The 20861-nt window shown below is 33.7% G+C and overlaps 1 protein-coding gene across 3 annotated transcripts in view; it reads left to right on the plus strand.

The window, feature by feature from the left end:
- Window positions 1-20861, plus strand: part of LOC150102123 (tRNA (32-2'-O)-methyltransferase regulator THADA-like) — a 694369-nt gene that overhangs the window by 48004 nt on the left and 625504 nt on the right. For all 3 annotated transcript variants that reach the window (XM_090398691.1, XM_090398692.1, XM_090398693.1), the window contains 2 exons: window positions 7988-8148; window positions 14309-14341. In XM_090398691.1, the coding sequence (XP_090254817.1) occupies window positions 7988-8148; window positions 14309-14341 (194 nt within the window). The remainder of the gene's footprint in view (window positions 1-7987; window positions 8149-14308; window positions 14342-20861) is intronic.

Genomic DNA, 20861 nt, shown 5'->3' on the forward strand with positions numbered 1-20861 from the left:
TAGAACATGATTTCTATAAAATAAGACCCAATGTATATAAGATTTTGAAACACTTAAATGCAGATACCAAAGAAAACATAAAATTAAACACTGAATTGAAATTAGCAGAATTTCTAAATTACTACACAGAACTGTGGACAGACAAATATTTTAAAAAAGACAACTGGTAAACAATTCATGAAAATGAAAAGGAAATAACTAAAGAAGAATTAGAAATCAGCCTGAAAGAAACAAGAAACGGAAAATCACCTGAAGAAGATAAGCTAGGTTCAGAACTATACAAATGCACAGAAACAAGGTTCAAAGAAAGACTCTTATTATTTTTAAATAAAATTTACTCAACTGGTATCCCCGCAATAGAATGGAAAAAAGCAATTGTGATTCCTATCTTAAAAAAAGGTAATAAAGATGACCCTAAAAACTATAGAGGTATCAGTATATTGAATTCCTGTTACAAAATATATAGCAGAATCTTAAATAGCAAACTAATGAAATATTCTGAAAACTTTATTTTAGAAGTGCAGAATGGATTTAGAAAAGGACGATCATGTATAGACCTGGCCTTTTTCCTAAAATTAATAATAGAGAAAAGAAGAGAATACAATTTAGAAACACATATTGCATTTATTGATTTTGAAAAAGCATTTGACAAAGTTAAAAGAAACATATTATTTAACATATTAAAAGAAAGACAAATACCGAATAATATCCTAAAAGCTATCACAAGTATATATGAAAATAATCAAATACAAATAAGATTAAATCACAAGCTATCATATATGAGAAGGATAAACCAAGATGATGATGATTAATTCTAGATAATGCTCCAGGTCATCTATCTTATAGCGGTGATCTCACCAAGTTCAAGATCATGTGTGTTCTACCAAACACTACTTCATCCGATCCAACCGATGGATAAGGGAGTTCTTGCAGTGTTTAAGGCTTATTATCTAAGGAGAACTTTATCACAAACCATTTCTGCTACTGAAGGAAATGACCAGACTCTCATGCAATTCTGGAAAACATTCAGTATTTATCATGCTATTAAAAATATTGCTGTGGCTTGGGATGAGGTGACCTCTCAATGACATATGGGTGGCATATGGAAAAAAAAGACATTAACCTTCCAAATGGCTAGGACGTCTATAGATGTCCAACTAAATCTGGATATGTTTCAGCCCACCTGTTTAAAGAACCTGGATAAGAAGTGCAATTTGACCCTCATGTACATTAGAAAGTGTGATAAACCCTCACGCTGAAGAGAACGGTAATCGGATTATCTCGCGTTCGTAACTGCCTCTCAGTGGCCTATAACAAGAAACGGACTTCCTTGTTCCATGCTGGTCAACTGGATTTTAGTTATATAGGATAGACTAAAAATAGAGAAATTATTTATATTTTTGTTTTCTCTTTTTATTGTACAATACAATTTTAATGTCTGGACAAAATAAAGATCTTGTATAATTTGTTCACTTAAAAATATTTAAGTGAACAAAGCCTTACCTTGGAGAATCAATTTAATTTTTTATTTTTTTGTGCTAATTTTTTTCTAATCGCTTACTAGACAAAAGATTTTTCTTTGTTCTCGAAGAAATTAATTCACGATAATTATTTGAAATATTCTTTAAAAAAAAGAAAAGAAAACCGGCTGCCGACGTTCCAGTTTAGATTATTTTTATTTTTGTAAAACACCTTCGAAATCGAATAATACTTCACAGATTTCCTTTAGGAGACACGCTTGAGCAACTTTGCTTTATAGAGAATAACATGAAATTCTTTAATCATATTACTAAATTTTTTCTTCGTGTTGTATAGTAATCTACTCTTCTTTGTACTTTCACTTTCTTGGTTTCCTTGTATAATTGGTCATTACAAAATGAAATTAACAGTTATGATTTAAATTTATATTTTCTGCGTAATTCAGATATTTTATTCTCCAATTTTTAAAGTAAGCGATAGATTTGCTTATTTTTATCATTCAAAATATGTATATCAAAATTTCATTTCCTTTCACAATAGAATTGAACTTTATTTCGCCTCTGATAGTTTAATCCCCCCCCGTGGCATTACACTATCACACACCCGAAAACTGTTATGAAACATAGGTACAGTTTTTATTTAATTCGTTATTTTTCTCTAGTAATTGTTCCACATAACTTTAATTTTTCGATACCGAAACTATGTGGTGATTATTATAAATTAACAAATTATAAATCAGACAATATACATGTATATTGTCTGATATTGAGAGACCCTTTACTGGGGAAAGGTTACTGCATTACAATGGATAATTACTCTATATGTCCTGAACTCGCTGATTTGCTTTTACAGCATTGTACAGATAGTTATGGTAGTGTAAATGCAAAAAGGGGAGATATGCCTCCAGATCTGGCTTCAGGAAAGCTATCGAAGGGGGAAATTCGAGCTTATCAGCAAGGGAAAGTCTGCACTACGTTGGAAAGACAAAAAAAGATGTTTTTCTGCTGTCTTCCCTGCACAATCCATCAATGGAATCCGTGGAGAAGCATGGTTTGAAGAAAGAAAAACCCATTGCTGTGTGTGCATACAACGACACTATGGGTGGAGTCGACAGGTGCGATCAGCAGCTATCATTCTACTCTGTAATGAGGAAACAGCATAAAAAATGTTACAAAAAAGTGTTTGGACATGTATTAGATTTTTTTATTTGGAACAGTTTCCTCCTGCACAAGAAAATATGTTTGTCTACCATAACATATCTAGAATACAGAATAGAAATTGCAAAAGCATTGCTGCATGCACATGCACCTTCTTCAGCAAGCAGAAAAACAGGAAATCCTGCCAGACATCTGAGGTTGAACGCTGCTAACTCCAACCATTTTCCCGAAAATCTACCACCAACGGCTAATAAAAAAAAAACCTGCATGCAAATGTTATGTATGTAATAAAAAAAATATCAGTAAGGAAACAAAAATCTGGTGCCCTGAGTGTAAAACTGCTTTGTGTGTTTACCCTTGCTTCAAGGTGTTCCACACTGTTCAAGAATTTTAAATTCTGAACAGTATGAAATAAAAAATGTTTGTTTTCAAGGCCATCAAAACAGTCCTTTTCAGGACTACAAATATTGATAGAGGGATACCTGAATGAACTGTTTCCTTTTCATCTTGAAGGCGAATTTTTAAGTTCTTTTATGACACAGAATGATATTTTCAAAGGAATAAAATATGAGGAACTGGAATACTCTTTTCAGTTCCTCTGGAACTGGAAAGAGTATTCCAGGTAAAGTATTTCACCAAAACAATAAAAAAATAATGAAATAAAATCTACTATATACATATAAAATGGTCATGTTTTTTGAAACTCAGGGGCTATCCTGAGTGTCGAGTCATCAGAATTCAGGGGCGGAACCCCCTTTCGAGTTATCACAATTGAAGGAGAACTGGCCTACCAGACCGGAACATGGGGGGGGGCATAGCCCCCCCCCCCCCAGTTAATAAATGAAATATATAAATAATAACGGGAACATTTTCACCTTGCCAACACTCAACATTGATGTGATATAGGTTCCAAATTTCTTGTTTCGGAGATATATTACAAAGTTTTGTAATAAAAAGTTCTGCTACAATGAAGTTTGACATAATCAACAATATTATTACTACCTTATACTACCTTATTTCTGTTTCTCATGTGGGAGAAAAACGGTAAAATGTCACTCTTATAATTATATCAGATGTTATAATGGCAAAAATAGTAAGAAAAAAAAATCATTTGCACTTTCTCTTCATAACACAAAGAAAGAACATTGTAAATTCAGCTAGTGGAAAAGAAAATACTACATATTTTTCTTCTGTTATCTGATTTTTTTTTCTTGTAGTACAAAGAAGAAATCACTGCATATAACATGGAGTCTGCATGAGGGAAAAAATCATCTGGAAATTGGTTACATTATAACGAATAGTGAAATCATGTCAGAAAAATTATTCACGCAAGATTCTAATCTCAGCAGACATAACATTTTCTTCTAGATTACATATCTAAAGTAACTGGACCTTTGCTACTATTTTACACTAAAATGAATAGGTATATTCCCCAAGTGAGTTACGTTTGTAACAGCTGTCTTGCGAACGATTCATGAAATAAATTATCTGAAATATTCGCAGATTGATTAGGTCTATACTCCCCCCCCCAAAAAAAAAAAAAAAGAAAAAAAGATTATGAAACGCATATGCACGTTTTCTTTGAAAATAATTCAAATCCTCTTTTTCAAGATAATTGTATGATTTAATTTCTAATTTTTGATAATAAAAGTGAAACTGATTATTTCCAATTAAGCAATTATTTTGGCATAAATAATGTATAAGCATGTAAATGAAATGTCAGTATTTCTGTTAGGATATAGGCAATCAACAATCGAAAAGGAAACAAGACATTCTTGACATATTCTGCACTACAGCCTTAGGCACTTTAGTGCGACTTTAGTGTTCTCCCCTTTCTTCTCAATAGCACTGAGTAAGCCTTCAACTTTTCCTCCAGCTAAGAGGATATTACCGAGTATTTATAATTATGACGTAGATTATTTCAGAAATAGCTTCCAGCAGCAGAAGTAATATTTAGATTTTTTTAAAGAAAAACAAACAAAAATAATACTACTGAACTTTCTTTTGTGTGGTATGCATATAAACAATTTTGCATGGTGAAAATATAGCATATTATTTCTAAAATTTTACATAATTTCAATGGACAGTAGAACAGCTGGTTTTAGATTGCAAATAAATAGAACAGAATTAGAAGCTTCACAGTACAATCTGATTGCCGTATATCTTTTGTCAAAATGGTAAAATGAAGTAATTGATTTTGAATGATGTCTAGAAAAGCTTTCAAACCTGTATAGAAATTTAGAGTAGTTATGCAATTTAGTTCCAGAAGAGGATAAGGAGGTGGGGGGAAAGCATTAGAAAATCTTTAAAATGAGCAAAAATTTTGAATCATTCCGTATATATTTTTCACATATTTTCAACATATCTACGAGGATATGCATTAGATATTATCGTAATATGCATAATACAAATAAATAAATAAATAAAAGACGAAGGCGAAGAATCACTGCTAAAATATCATTGGATATAAATTTTTGATACCAAAAAGACACATTCGGAAACCGAGTAATGCAATTTAGCATTTTAACATTTTTTTTTTTTATTTTGTCTTTATGAATAACAAGAAATTGTTTCTAAAACTGAAATGTGATGATCCATATAATGCTATTTGGCTAGAAACGAAAGCAAAAGGACATATTTATTTCAATAAATATTATTTAAAAATATTAATATTTGACATAATATTTTCAAAGCAAACATTTGAAAATTCTGAAATTCGAAAAAAAAGTATTCGATTATTATACGTAAAGTGAAAGAACAATCAGTGCAACTCTTCCGGTGCACTGATTTATAGAATAAAATACACCAAATTTACTATCACTAAATAGATTCATTGCAAAAGCTGATCAGTGGTCATTTCAGGATTGATTTCTTTCGCATATGTGAAATTCGTTTCAATTTTTGGGAAGAGACACAATAAATCATTTTAGAGGCAAGAAAGGTCAAATAACTTAGGACAGTAAATGAAATTCTAAGCAACACAATAGACGTAAAGACACAGGGACACAAAGGTCACTCAGCAACAGTTAATCCACTAATGGCTATAGAATAGCCGTAACGAGATTAACGGCGGAGGAAGGTAATGGCATGATAAAAGGTAGAATGCCACCGAAGTTTTGATCCATGAAAAAAGCTAGGGAGAACCGACTATATCATCCACACCAGCCGGTTGGGAGGTTAAAAAGGTTTGTGCATGATTTTTGAAGTTTGTAATAGTGGGCCTAGCAAACAATCTGAATCTCGAAGTGAATGATGATGACATAATTCAACTAAGAGTTGAATTATGTCATTCCCCTGAAAGAAAGTTCCCCTGAAGAGTTGACCAACTAAGAATTGGTCGAAGGAGGAACAAGTGTTGCAGAAGAAGAAAAACGAGAAAAGGAAGAGGGGAAAAAAGAAATAGGAGAGGTAGTTAAACAATTTACAGTGAAGGGTATTGCAGAAATGTTCTTTGCAGTTAGCGATGTTCTCAAAATGGCTGAAGACATGGACCCCAATGTTGAACGCTACTTATTAGTAGAAACGAAAGTACATGACGCGTTTGCTTGCTATGAACAGATTTATGATGAAAAGAAGAAGAGGAATAAGCAAAGCACATTGGACATTTTCATCAAAACAACAAAGGTTACACTAGAAGAGCCACAGCCTGATCGTTCACATAGGAAAGGTAATGAAGATGTGATTATGGAAGAAGGTTTGGGTGATTATTTTCCTGTTTTATAGTGACGGTAACACACAGTATGCTTTTTATAATAAGGTTTAAAAATGAAAATGACAGTATACTTATTACAGTTAAGTCCCTAACCCCTATAACTCTCTTTATTTAATGTATCGACTTACATCCTGCCAGATGGAATGGAACGGAACCCAGATGTAAGTCGAGGGATGACTGTATACACACACACACACAGGTAACCCTCGTATAACACGGATGTTAGGTTCCATAGAAATGCCACGTTATATAAATCGCATTATGTGTGACTCGGATCACACAGAAAGAGTAGGGTTATGTTCCGAAATCGTTTTTTTTTTTTTTTAATTTTTTAAAAAAAAATTTATTTTATTTTATTTTAATTATATAAACAACAATGACATACCCAACAAAAATATATTTTTATTTAAATCTGATAATTCATGTAAGTTAAGAAAACATATTAACTATGAGATATGTTTTAGGCAAAATAAAATAAAGTGCATATCGTAATCGTCATCATTGTCTTCAAAACTAACATTTCGTAGATGTTTATTTATGAGTGTCCAGATGTCCTCATCACTTGAAATCTCTTGGACATTATTTGTATAATTCTTATTGCATACTTCGGCTGGTTTAGTTATCAAGAAGTCAGTAATAAGACCTTGCTTACCACTATGCTGCAATTTTTTATTACGTTCATAATATGCAACTAAACAAATATCCAACTGACTTGTGAATTTTCCAGAATGCTCCATTGAGGGATCTTTATCCGTAAAATAACTTCCTAATTTTCTTGCAAAGTCCACTCCTTCTGCTAATTTCTTTAAACTGAATTCTTTAATGGATTCATCACAATTTCTACAAGCATTTGACTTTGAAATAATGTTGGATCTAGTATCCACTTTGTCTATGTAATATATTCATGTATATCTATAGGATCTAAAATTTAGAGGATACTGACTTGTAGAAGAAATGAGATTCGGGTTTCATTGTATAGGGTCTTGATTAGGCCACATATGGAACTGTGCACAGATTTGATCAACTGGTTTTCAAAAGAATGAGATGTTGGAGAAGTTCCAGAGGCAATTCACTAAAATAGTTTCAGCTTTCTGGAATGATTGTTCATAGTCCACTTTACATTAATGGTGTACTGTAATTTTACAGCCAACCTTCCTTGAATAGGATTCATATAAAAAATCACAAAATCTAAGTAATTATAATTCATACTTGTGTATAATTATATTTATGAAAGTGATAATTTAAGCTCATTTTGGGTAATGATCATAGCCATCACCTGGAAAAATCTGTATTTGAATTCTGTCTGTGAGATTATTCATATAATCTTTACAGAGCTTTTCAGCTGATATTGAGTCAGCTACTCTCATTTGGAGGTGGCATGGTTTTTTTCTCTTAAAAACTGTGATTTTTTCATCCTGCAAGGCAGGCAGATGCTGACAGATATAACATACTCGATCTGTAAGATTTAATGTCTTAATGTGGCAGCCATTGAGCCCAACACATTGAAAGACAGATGATATAGAATGGGATATGAATTAAAAAAAAGTTATGTTTGAAACTTATAGCAGAATTTTTTTCTTATTCTTTTATTTTGTATTATGTCTTTGTATTATTATTTCTTATTATTATTCTGTGTTAGCGTGCTACAAGGAATATACAACTACCACACCAAGATAATATTAACATCTCTGGAAATTGGAATGAATAGAATAATTCATACTTGCCAGGATGAAGTATGTCTTGAAGTGCTGAAGAAGAATACTGAAAACATAATGGCTTGTTTAGACAATTTTCATGCAGGTGAGTATCATGCTATAACTTGATTAAAATGATATCTACATTGTGCAGTTCTTAATGAACTGTCATAAAAGTGATAATTTAAGCACATAATGAAGCTTGAAATGTAGTTAAAAAAAGCTATAATTTGGAAATACTGTACATAAATATGTTTCTTCGTGTGTGTTTGTATGATAAAAACCTAACCTGCTTTTAAAAAAACATAACAGATATTAAATGCAGCTTCGTTATTAAGAAGTTAGTTAATTTTAATATCTTGCTCTTCAGCTGTAGCTTTTCATTTCTAGTTTTATAATTCGTTTTCGAAATTATGGATTTTACAACCGTGTTATAACTAACTTTTTATTATCCCGACGTTTCAATCTTCATATCAAGATTATCATCTGGAGTATACACAAATATAAAATACAAGCCGAGTTACATTACAAACCATAAGCTAGAGAAACAATGATTTGATCACATGTTATTCTACTGGCATGACCTCTAGTGAAAAAAAAAGAAAAAAAAATTTATAAATTACATCAAACTAGATTTAATTTAAGATGACATGAATAAACATTTTTTTCCTTTTAGGTAGTTTAGTATTTTTTATTTTTAGTATTACAATTGTTATTTTTGATTTAGGATCCTGGATTTCCTACAGTCCTGTTTATAGTTGTTCTTAGAGAGGAAGGTTCCGTGGGTCAAATATATGCCTTCTACATGTATGGGATTTTTAGACCTTCGTTATTGTTCAGATTGGGGTGGTTGATAATGATCTCACATGCTTTGGTGTGATGTAGAAGACAACTAGTGACAACTACATATTTTGGTGTGATGTAGACAACTAGTGCTTTTCCATTCAATTCTATGTAGTTCAGGGCATGATCAGAAAGGCCAACTTCACCATAATTATTATATTTAATGTGTCATTTATGTTCTTTTTGTCTGATAGGAATTGTGCATCCTGTTTCTCATATATATACCATACAATATACGGTGTAACATACCATATATATAGGAGAAACAGGATGCACAATTCCTATGTTCTTTCCTGCGTTTATGTTCTTTTTGTCTGATAGGAATTGTGCGTCCTGTTTCTGCTATATATACCATACCATATATATAGAAGAAACAGGATGTACAATTCCTATCAGACAAAAAGAACATAAACGACACATTAAATATAGTAAATATGGTGAAGATGGCCTTTCTGATCATGCCCTGAACACCTTACATAGAATGACTGAAAAAGCATTAGTTGTCTACACACCAAAACATGGTATGAACGCAAATTAAAGGAATCCTGTGAGATCATTATCAACCACCCCAATCTGAACAATAATGAAGGTCTAAAAATCCCATACATATGGAAGGCATATATTCGACCCACAGAACCTTCCTCTCTAAGAACAACTATAAACAGGACTGTAGGAAATCCAGGATCCTAAATCAAAAATAACAATTGTAATACTAAGAATAGGATATCACTAAACATTTATTAAAACCTACCAGTTTCGCCAGCAAACTGTCTGGCTTTTTCAAGGCATTACGGAGATATGAAAGTAAATGCATTTACTTTCATATCTCCGTAATGCCTTGAAAAAGCCAGACAGTTTGCTGGCGAAACTGGTAGGTTTTAATAAATGTTTATTGTAAAATACTGGTCTGTATTAATAAAATTGTATTTATATTATAAAAACGACCAAAAATGTATACTTTAAATAGGATATCACTGTTACTGAAAGAAAACTATCTAAAAGGAAAAAAATGTTTCATTTAAACCTTTCTTTTAGTTTAAACCTTTCTTTTCTTTCATGTTATCTTGAATTAAATTTAGCTTGATGTAATTTATAAATAATTATTTTCACTAGAGGTCATGCCAGCAGAATAACATGTGATCAAATCATTGTTTCTCTAGCTTATGGTTTCTAATGTAACTCAGCTTGTCTTTTATATTTGTGTATGCTCCAGATGATGATCTTGATATGAAGATCGAAACATCGGGATAATAAAAAGAGTTAGTTATAATATGGTTGTAAAATCCATAATTTCAAAAATGAATGCTGATCACCATGTAACACTGAAAGAAAGGACTAGTTTTGTAATTTTTTTTTGTCATAATCCACTCCATATTATAAAGGGTTATGAAAATAAAATTACCACCTTCCTCTATATTAATCAGTTGTTTATGTAGTTCGTTTTTATATTCTTCCACTAATATTGTCAGTTTTATATATTAAACAGCTTTGTTCTAGTTACGTTATTATATGTTTTTTAAGGATTGCAGACTGAACACTGTTATATTTCTGTGAATTCCCTATTTTTATGCTAAGTTTATTGTAAAGTAAAATTGTCTTGATTGTCTGGTTTAAATTCAGCTTACTTTTACCCTTTTGATACATGAAGAGTACTTTAAATAAAACTGTTCTTTAATTATGCTTGTATAAATTCTAAAATATTCAGTAAAATTGTCTTGATTGTCTGGTTTAAATTCAGCTTACTTTTACCCTTTTGATACATGAAGAGTACTTTAAATAAAACTGTTCTTTAATTATGCTTGTATAAATTCTAAAATATTCAGTAGAAATTCTTCTTGTACATTTGTACAGCGAGTACTCTGCTCTAATAATCAGGAATCCAACTTTCTTATAAAATCTACAGAGTTTATTCATACATACCCGTCTCCCTTATTTCTTCAGCAGTTATGCCAGGGCAGTCCAAGAAATTAAACTAAAACTTCAGCATATTCCTACAGCATGCACACAAATCAGCAAATCCAAGTCGGACTTTGTGAGAGCCAAGTACAGAAAACTTTTTCTTATTGCAGTTGGACCCTCTAGCCATCAGTAGGCACAACTTCTTCCCATATGTTTCTACCTCTCTCACATCGAGATGGTATTCTTGTAACATCTTGCATTAATGTTGCAATCCCTGCATTAATGATATACCATGAACTGTCCATTGCATGCCTTTTGTAGTCTTTCATCAAAAAGACATCATAATAATCCAGAATAACTTGAAACTAACAATCCCAGTTGTTCTCCAGAATTAATACCCATTCTATATGATCGTTACAATCTCTGTCATCCGACTAACTCTTCCTCTTTCATTTTAGCTACTTTGCTTTGAACAGTTTTTTCTGAAATAGTTTTCCTAATAGCTGCAATCAACCAACCTCGAGTCGTTCATCCATCTCCTCATAGGGAGTTGAATGAACTCCTTTACCTGTCTGTAGTAAAGTGGGGCCTCTCAGTGATAGCACTGAACCTTTTCATTACTCCTCTTTTTCTTTGTACTTCTTCCTGTATTCTAAGTGCTCTACTTCTCCCGAGTGTTTTTTTTTACTGTCCTGCTTCCAGACTGCCATCACTTGCATCCAGTGCCCTATTGGCATATTTGCCATGGTGCGACTCGAGGATGTCTGAAAAGGGAGGAGGGAGGTCCAGGTAGTCTTGCACTACCTTGGCACAACTCAGCAAGACTGGCAGTACTGGTGACCCAGCCAGGATCAGTCAACTAGTGGGCTTGTCTGCAAGGGCCAACAGTGTTACAGTATATCTTCTACCTCATTGTTTGGGGATAGTGATCAGAGTAGTCCACTCCCAAGGAAAGTGATTGCTTACTAGTGAGTGGGTGTCCATGTGTAGCTCTGTGGTGGGTGGGGAACTGGTGGCAAACAAAAAATCTCTTGAGCATGAATTCTTCATCCTCTAATATTTCAGTGGTTCTCACAAAGTCCCAGCCATATACTCGTACGTGCTGATACATTATTTGATAACAGAAGAAATAAACACACAAAGTATAAATGTACCAGTGTTTCTAGTACATTCATGCAGTAGGAGAAAACCAATGGAGAAAAGATCACTCTTATTTATTCAGAAGGATAAGAAGGACTGACAGATCTCTGATGATATCCTTGTTGAAACATGTTAGAATACTTAGAAAAACTATTGAAAGCAACACTAATGGTTGAAAAACACTAAACTCTTTTAGAGGAGTGATACCACAATGGGATCTCCTTGAATTGCCACATTATAAGAAATGCGCAGAGTTTAAAGAGCAAGGAATGAATAGGTGTGAAGCACATCTTGATATCTTCTTGGTCAGAACCAGGGATGGTACCCTGGTTCTGACCAAGAAGATATCATCTTTACTTTTGATATGCCTGAGCTGCCAACATCTATAAAAGCAGGGTATCTCAACTGTCCTGCCCTGTTAGATTGTACATCCCTAATCCATTAAGATGCTTTAGATGTCAGAAATATGGGCATTCCCAAATTGTCTCTCATAGCTTTACCACCTCTGCCCGATGTAGCAAAGAGCATGATAATAAATCTTGTTCTTCAAAGAAACATAAATTTGTTAACTTTCAAGTAGATCATCTAGCCCACTCCAGTGCACATCATAAGTGGAAGGATAGAACAGAAATACAGAAGATAAAAAGATAAAAACATTACAGAATATCTTATCAGGATGCAATGATAAAGTTAACTCCTACTACCACATCTATCCTGAAATTCTCTTATGTTCAGATGGTGACATTTAAGAAAATATCAACAACTCATTCTTATGTAGTATGCTATTCCACCATCTTATAATTTCACCATACCTGCACTTTATGATTGGGAGTGTTTTCTTGAGCACATCAGTCACATTATCCACAGTCTCAATCTGGAAAGAACTCCAAAAATAATCCCATTTGATGAAAACTTAATGATCAAGAACGTTATGGCAAGGATATCACTGAAAGATGAACCACCACATATCTCTATAGAAAATATGGATACTTATGTATCTGCTGAAAGTAAAGTACTCGCACCAAATGATCCTGACACATATGATGTATTAAAAAATTTTCCAGAGAAAGAGATGGATACTGGTTGCCCATACTTCCCTAAATCAATAGATAAATATAAGCCTGATAAAGGTAATACTTGAACATATTGGAAATCGGATAATTCTACAAAATCAAAACAGTAGTAAAATTTTTACAGTGGAAATGTCGTGGTTTCCCCAAAAATTTTGATGATATCAAGGTTCTTTTACAGAAACGCAAACCTTTCTGTTTCTGCCTACAGGAAATGTTTAAAACTCAGTGAGGACCCCCCACCTTAAGGAATTTCATTGTTCATAAGGTCAGAACTGGAGATGATACTGCTCATGATGGAGTAGCTATCCTAGTGATCATACTTCTTTCCATCATGTCCAGCAATTTGCATATCTGTGGAACTTCATATTTCAGCATATTCCATATATTTATCACTATGTTGTAAGTTAAATGCAACTGAATTTGATAATTGCACAGAAACCATGTTCTCCTACATGGATGTCTATGTGTAAAATGGACTAGGGTGACTGGAATACTTTTCTTATCTTGCAAAATTTAATGCTGAAGCGATCAGTCAAACATCTATCAATGAAGCAGTAAAGTATATCACAGACTATTGTTCACACAGCAGCAGCGAATTCCAAAAATATCGTCTCAATTTCCCCTCTCTCTCTCTCTCTCTCTCTCTCTCTCTCTCTCTCTCTCTCTCTCTCTCTCTCTCCCTCCCTCCTTCTCTCTCTCCAGAGTGTCAAGTAGCCAAAAAAGAGTAAAGTCATGGAGTATGTTTCATATATATCCCATCATATCAAATCTAATAGGTTTTAAAAGTGCTTGTGCCAAAGAATTTTATGTGAAACATCAGCGGCAAAAACAGTCTTGGACCCACTTTACATCATTGATTAATCGAACAACCAGTACAGAAATTTATGGGACAAAAACTGGAATAATGAAAGGTAGATGTAGAACACATGGTTTATCCACATTGGAACATAATGAATGTGTTGTTGCTGGTTCAAAAGCTAATGCAGACATTTTAGGAGATAATTTTATTGTAATCTCAGCAACAGCTTCATATCTTCATGAATTTTTTAAAATTGAAATAATTAACTAATAAAACAGCGGCTAAACTTTTCTACCAAGGGGCTACCATTCTTGCAAAAGACAATTGTCATTACCATCCCAAAACAAAAGTGTATATCGAGTATATTTTTATAAGCATTATTATTATTTTTTCTCTAAATCTTATGTCTGACCATTATTAAACTAAAATGTCATTGATAAAATCTGTTTATCAATATAATTCTTCAAAGCATCATCTTCATTCATTCAGATGAGCATTCATCTTTTATATAGGTACTATGGTCATTGCTGACAAGCATATAAGTGGTATGTATATATATTTTTCATAAAATTGCCTGCCTGCATGCATGTATGCATTGTTAGTATTCTTTTCAGAATTATATAAATGTTGTTACATTTTTTTCACTTTTTCACTGTACCTGCAAACCTTTTCTTTAGTAAAAGTTAGCTGACATTGGATGCTTTTATGTACTAGCTGAAAGTTTATAGCAGGAAGGTAACAGCCGTTACCTTCCTGCTATAATCATGTTACATCATGCATCCTCATGCAGCTGCCATAAGCTTCTTGCCACTGCTGCCAAAATTATCTTAGTATTTTCTCTTCAAAAATATCTAATTCCCTTTATATATATTCACTTTGTCACTGTAGCTACACATTTTTTCAATAAAAGAACAAAAATCATGTATAAATACTTTTTATGTATGCCAGTGATTTAAAAATTGAAAAACAAAATATAGGAATCAGTATCAATGGTATAAAATACAACACTCTTAGATATGCTGATGATACTATTCTAATTGCAGAAATTAGAAACAAATTAATCAAATTACTGCACCTTCTAATTGAAGAAGGTAAAGATTTTTTGGCTTACATGTAAGTGCAAAAAAGACCAAATTTATGAGAATCTCAAAAGAGAATAGATCCGAACCAGAAATATTCATAAACAAAATAAAAATTTAGCATACAACAGAATACAAATATTTAGGTACCTACTTTACTGCAGATAGAAAACAAGATAAAGAAATAAAAATAAAAACTGCAATGACTAAAGATGCCTTCTGGAATAAAGATCTGCTCAGAAGTACTGTGGGTATAGAGACGAAGAGAATGAATAAGAACATTAGTGTGGAGTTTTCACATATGGAAGTGAGACCTGAGTATTCAAGAAGAGAGTAAGATAACAGATTGAGGCCTATGAAATGTAGTGCTACAGAAGAATCTTGAAAATCTCATGGACAGAGCATGTGACAAACATACTATAGACAATGAAACCACAGGCACAGACATGCAGGAAATGATCCAGAGAAAGATGAGACTGGCAGGACATGTATTGAGGGAATCAGCAAGACAGAAGACACTACAGTTTTAGAAGGAAGCATGATGGGAAGAGGATCAAGAGGTAAAAAAAGGACATGGTTTGATGATATATAAGATCATGGTCATGATCAAGCGACTATGCTGAAACAAAAAGAAGAGCTGCCAACAGAGAGGGCTGGAAGGACATGGTGCTACACCCTCGCACTGAGAAAGCTACATGATGATGTATGGCATATACAACATATTTCATCAATATTTCTCTCATATATTGGCTCCCAAAAAAAATTAGTTTACACCTGTGAAAAGACAAGCACCTTATGTTATCTGCCCATTGATAATTTTGATTTTCTTGCTACTCATTTCTAATGAATAGCAGGTTGCTTCATCTAGGAAAAATTGTGCCCACAATATAGACATGCAGTTAGGTGAGTACAATTCTAGTATTGAAGTTGTTTTATTTGTTTTACAAATCTGTTCTGTTACTTCTCTCATTTATTCGCTTGTAAAGAATATTTAGTTTGATTGCATTATAATTATTCCATATGCTAATCCTTCCATACCCACACCCTTAAGGGGTGCTTAAGGGTCAAAGCTGTATAACTGAGAGGAGACCTCCACATAGCCTTTAAAGAAATGTGGAGAACCGACCAGAGCTTCTGACATGTCAAGTCCTCAACTTCTCGTAGTGCAAACTCTTGGATATCTACCTGGATATTGAATGAACGAGGATGGGCTGGCAATTTGGGATTTAGCTGACCAAATTGTATTCTTATTGGCTTAAACCAAAATACAAAATGATGGGTCAACATGACAAAATTTCATGCCGGCTGGAGCGTCATCCGGTTAAACATGGCCTCGTTGTTTTCACCAGGGAACCAGGGCGAACAGCGAAAAGTCAGCTACTGGAACAAATCTGAAAACAAACCCCAACTCAACATCACCAGAGTTAAAGATCGGTACTATCAACATAAGAAGCCTGAATGGCATAGTATACATTCAGAAGCCTGAATGTATACTATGGTTACTCCTTCAAGGAAAAGAAGGAGTAACCATAGTATACAACACAAAATATGAGTCTAATCTTCTTGAATAGTAGGCATTGTAAAGTAGAGTGATGTGGGCAAATATCAGAATGGGGAACTGAACAATGAGACTTATTTGTGCCTATGGTCCCACAGAAGGTTCTACTAAGGTAGAAGTGGAGCTATTTTTTGAGGCTTTAGAGAAAGCCACTGACAATGAAAAGGAAAAGTTAGTCATTGTTGGGGATCTAAATAGCAGAGTAGGAAATGATTGTGAAACATATAAAAATATTTTGGGAAAATTTGGAGAAAAGAGCAAAGCTAATAATAATGGCAAATATCTGTTGGATTTTTGCTCGGGACATGGACTGGTTATTACTAACACCATGTTCCAACATAAAAATGTGCAGAAATTCACATGCAGAGAAGAGGCAAGGAATAAGAAAGGTCTGATTGACTATGTTATTGTCGATAGTGATGTTTTCTCTCTTGTGCAGGACACCAGAGTGTACAAAGGATTTGAAATTAGAAGTGATTACTATTTAGTCTTGAGCAGGATAAAATAGAATTTCACATTGAAAAGAATAACATGTAAAAAAGTTTTAAAGCAAATAAAAGTTGAGCAGCTCTCAGATGTGAACTGTAGACTAAAATACACAAAGATTATTGAAGAAAAAATGAAGTAGTTTGAGGAACAGGAACAAAACCTTGGAGATTCAGTGCCAAGCCTTGAAGAAAACCCTGATTCATTCAGCCAGAGAGGCATGTGGTGAGGTTGTCTGCAAGGATAGAAAAATCAGAAATCCATGGTGGACACAGAAAGTTAAAGAGGCAGTGAAAGAAAATAAGAAAGCATATCAAAAGTTCCTGGTAAATAAGTCAGCTTGTGCTCTTAGAGGATACAGAGACAAATGTAAGAAAGATTAACACTGTGTAAAACTAGCTAAACAAATGTCATGGGAGGACTTTGGCAAGAACATAGAAAATAAATATCAAGGAGGTGGCAAAATATTCTGGAGGTTGTTGAAGAAGCTTAGAAATGGAGGAAAGAGTGCTGTAAAAGGAGTTAGAGATGATAAAGGTGACTTGAAAACGGGAGAAAAAAGATATCCTTGAAGCATGGAGTAATTACTTCGAAAAATTGCTAAATGAAACAAGCAGTGATAGCACAGTGGTAAAAAACACTCAACAGGCATACAGTCAGTAATACATAGCCATACTTGAAATAGAAAAAGCCATCAAAAGCTTGAAATGTGGAAAGGCACACAAATGGAAACTGTCAGACCAATCTTATTGTGATTGTTTCTTCCCCATAGCCCATACAATTGCTCATATTATGAACGACTGCCCGAGGTGCCAATTTCATGGTAACCTCCATGACATCCATGAGGTGGCGGATTTGGCCCTCGATTGGCTTTCTGGACTGGATATTGACCTATAGCTGCTTTGTATTCTTTTTTGTCATAAGAATAAATAAATAGAATTTCTCCTGGCAACACTGCATCTGTAATTTTACTAAGTTCTATAACTTTTGTATATCTTCTTCTCTTCAAGGATTATGCATTTGTCTTCACTGGTCTTCCTCTCTCTCCCTTTCCCTTTGGTCTATATCTATCCACTTCTTTTGGTAGCCGATATTTTTCCATTCTAAATAGATGCTGTTTCCATTTCTCTCTGTATTCTTTGATCCTTTCATTTATGTTGTAAATATTTAGCTCTTTTCTGATGTCTTCATTTTTATGTGGTCTGGTTTTGTGCTTCCTTTAATTACTCTTAAAAATTTCATTTCTGTAGCTTGTGTTTTACTTTCATCTTTGTTTTTAACAGTCCGTGTTTCTGAACAATATAATAGAGTGGGGCTGGCCATCACTTTATAAAATTTTAGTTGGGTGTCTCATCTCTTTTTTTTTTTATTATTATTATTCACTGTGCTTTTTAATTGTTCCATAGATTTTTTGAAATTCCTTTATTTTTGCATTTATATCTTTATCTTTTAGATATATTATTGTGCAGCTTAATTTTTATTATTATTATTTTTTTATCTGATCCAAACTCGAAAGGCCACATAATCTATAGCACATTAGTGCCGTGTATGGGCAAGAAGAATAGAAGGAAGGAGGAATCTGTTCACATCTTGCTTGAACAGCTGAGGGTTGCAATCTTTAGGGATGGCAGAGTGGGAGAGACTGTTCCAAAGGACAGAAGTAAATGGAATGTAAGAGAAGGTGGTGAAGTTGGTTTGGTGAGTTTCAAAATAGACTGTAAGAGGATGTTGGTTAGCAGTAGTTCTTGTTTTAATGATTTTGGTGGAGAATGGAGGAATAATAGTGGGTAATTCAGCAGAGCACAGCCCGTGAAAGTATCTGGAAAAGAGCAAGGCACAAACTGAATGTCTGTAAGAGAGAGAGAGAGAGAGAGGGATTGAAGTGGGTATGTGAGAGAGAAATCATCATTAATTTGCAGGATTGCCCTCTTCTGGACAGAATTGTGCAATCTTAGAGAGGATTTTGGTGCACCAACCCAAATATGGGAGCAGTATTCCATGGTTAGGCAGATTTTGGCTTTGTATAGAGTGAGCAACTGTGAAGGTATGAAGTATTTTCTTGTGCAGAAAAGTGCTCAAAGTTTTTTAGCAGCTGCAGAAAATATAGTTGAAATGTGGTTGTGCTAGGAAAAATCTGAGGTGCAGGTCAGTCCAAAAAGAAAAATCTGATTGTGCTTGAATATCTAAATAATTAAACTCTCTCACCTGTTCTGTTATTTTATTTTCTATGACCATTTTTGATCTAACATGATCTTGACCATTTTAATGCCATAACTTTTGTTTTCTTTTGTGAAATTCTTAAATTGTATTGTTAGCTTATTTTGTTTAATTCACAAACTGATTTTTGAAGCTCATCTTCATTGTCATGTAATATGATCTGCTCATCTGCATGCAGTATTATATTACATAGAATATGTAATATTCATCATCAAATTCCTGACATGTACCCTCAAGGGGGTGTACAGGATATGATAGTACTACATGAAAAATTTACATCATTACTAACTTACCATCTACAATTTTCCTCCAAATCAGTCTGTTACTTGTCAAGTACCCTCATGTACCCTCAAGGGGGTGTACAGGATATGATAGTACTACATGAAAAATTTACATCATTACTAACTTCCCATCTACAATTTTCCTCCAAATCAGTTTGTTACTTGTCAAGATTCCAACATTATCAGATCTTATATTTCTATCGTCTAAGGCACTTTGTACCGTATCAATCCACCTATATCTTGATCTTCCTCTGGGTCGTTTTCCTGCCAACATGGCAGAGAACACTTGCTTTACTAATCTTTCCTCGCCCATTCTGTTTAATTAAGGGTGCTTAAGGGTCAAAGCTGTATAACTGAAAGGAGACCTCCATATAGCCTTTAAAGGAATACGGAGAACTGACCAGGGCTTCTGACCTAATGTCCAATCCTCACCTTCCCGTGGTGCACCCTGTTTGGTATCTACCTGGATACTCAACAAACGAGGATGCGCTGGCAATTTGGGATTTAGCTGACCAAATTGTTTTCTAATTGGCTTAAACCAATATACAAATGATGGTACAAAATATGTAATATAATATTCTATGTAATATAATTCTTTTGTGAAATTCTTAAATTGTGTCGTTAGCTTATTTTGTTTAATTCACAAACTGATTTTTGAAGGGCATCTTCATCGGCCTGTCATATGATCTGATCATCTGCATGCAGTATTATATTACATGGAATATGTAATATTCTCATGGCAATACTGCATGTGTGATTTGACTAGGTTCACAAGTTAAGTTGATAAGTATTGACCAGATAACTTGTTTTATTGTTGTTTTCCATATTTTATTAATCTGATCAATATATATATATATATATATATATTAGGATATTAGGATAACCAAGCAATTTTATATGCTTGGTTATTTTAGCTCCTAATCCCAAGTATGCAAACAATTAAGTTTGCGCCTGAAACAAAGTTCAAGTCTAAAGATGGTACAACACCAGGGCAACTCATTGTAAAGGTGGTTAAAGCTTTGATCACTATTCTTAGTATTTTCCATAATGTAAAGCACATCTCACTAGAAGATGTATACTGCAATGCATTATGGGTGGGGTCACTACCCAGACCGGTTTCGACCTTTTTTGAGGTCTCCTCAGTGAGTAGCTAGACCCTAAATACCAAGGTTTTAGTAATACAAAGCCTTATCAACTTTACCTATATAAGTTGCAACAAGGTGTATTAAGTTTTAATAAAAATCTCTGGAGGAGATATTGATGGGAATAAATTTTTAACTTGGGTATATTGTATATTAGGATATTAGGATAACCAAGCAATTTTATATGCTTGGTTATTTTAGCTCCTAATCCCAAGTATGCAAACAATTAAGTTTGCGCCTGAAACAAAGTTCAAGTCTAAAGATGGTACAACACCAGGGCAACTCATTGTAAAGGTGGTTAA

This window comes from Typopeltis vanoorti, chromosome 10 (genome assembly GCF_054136105.1).
Source record: "Typopeltis vanoorti isolate ZY-2024b chromosome 10, IOZ_Tvanoo_1.0, whole genome shotgun sequence".
NCBI lineage: Eukaryota > Metazoa > Arthropoda > Arachnida > Uropygi > Thelyphonidae > Typopeltis > Typopeltis vanoorti.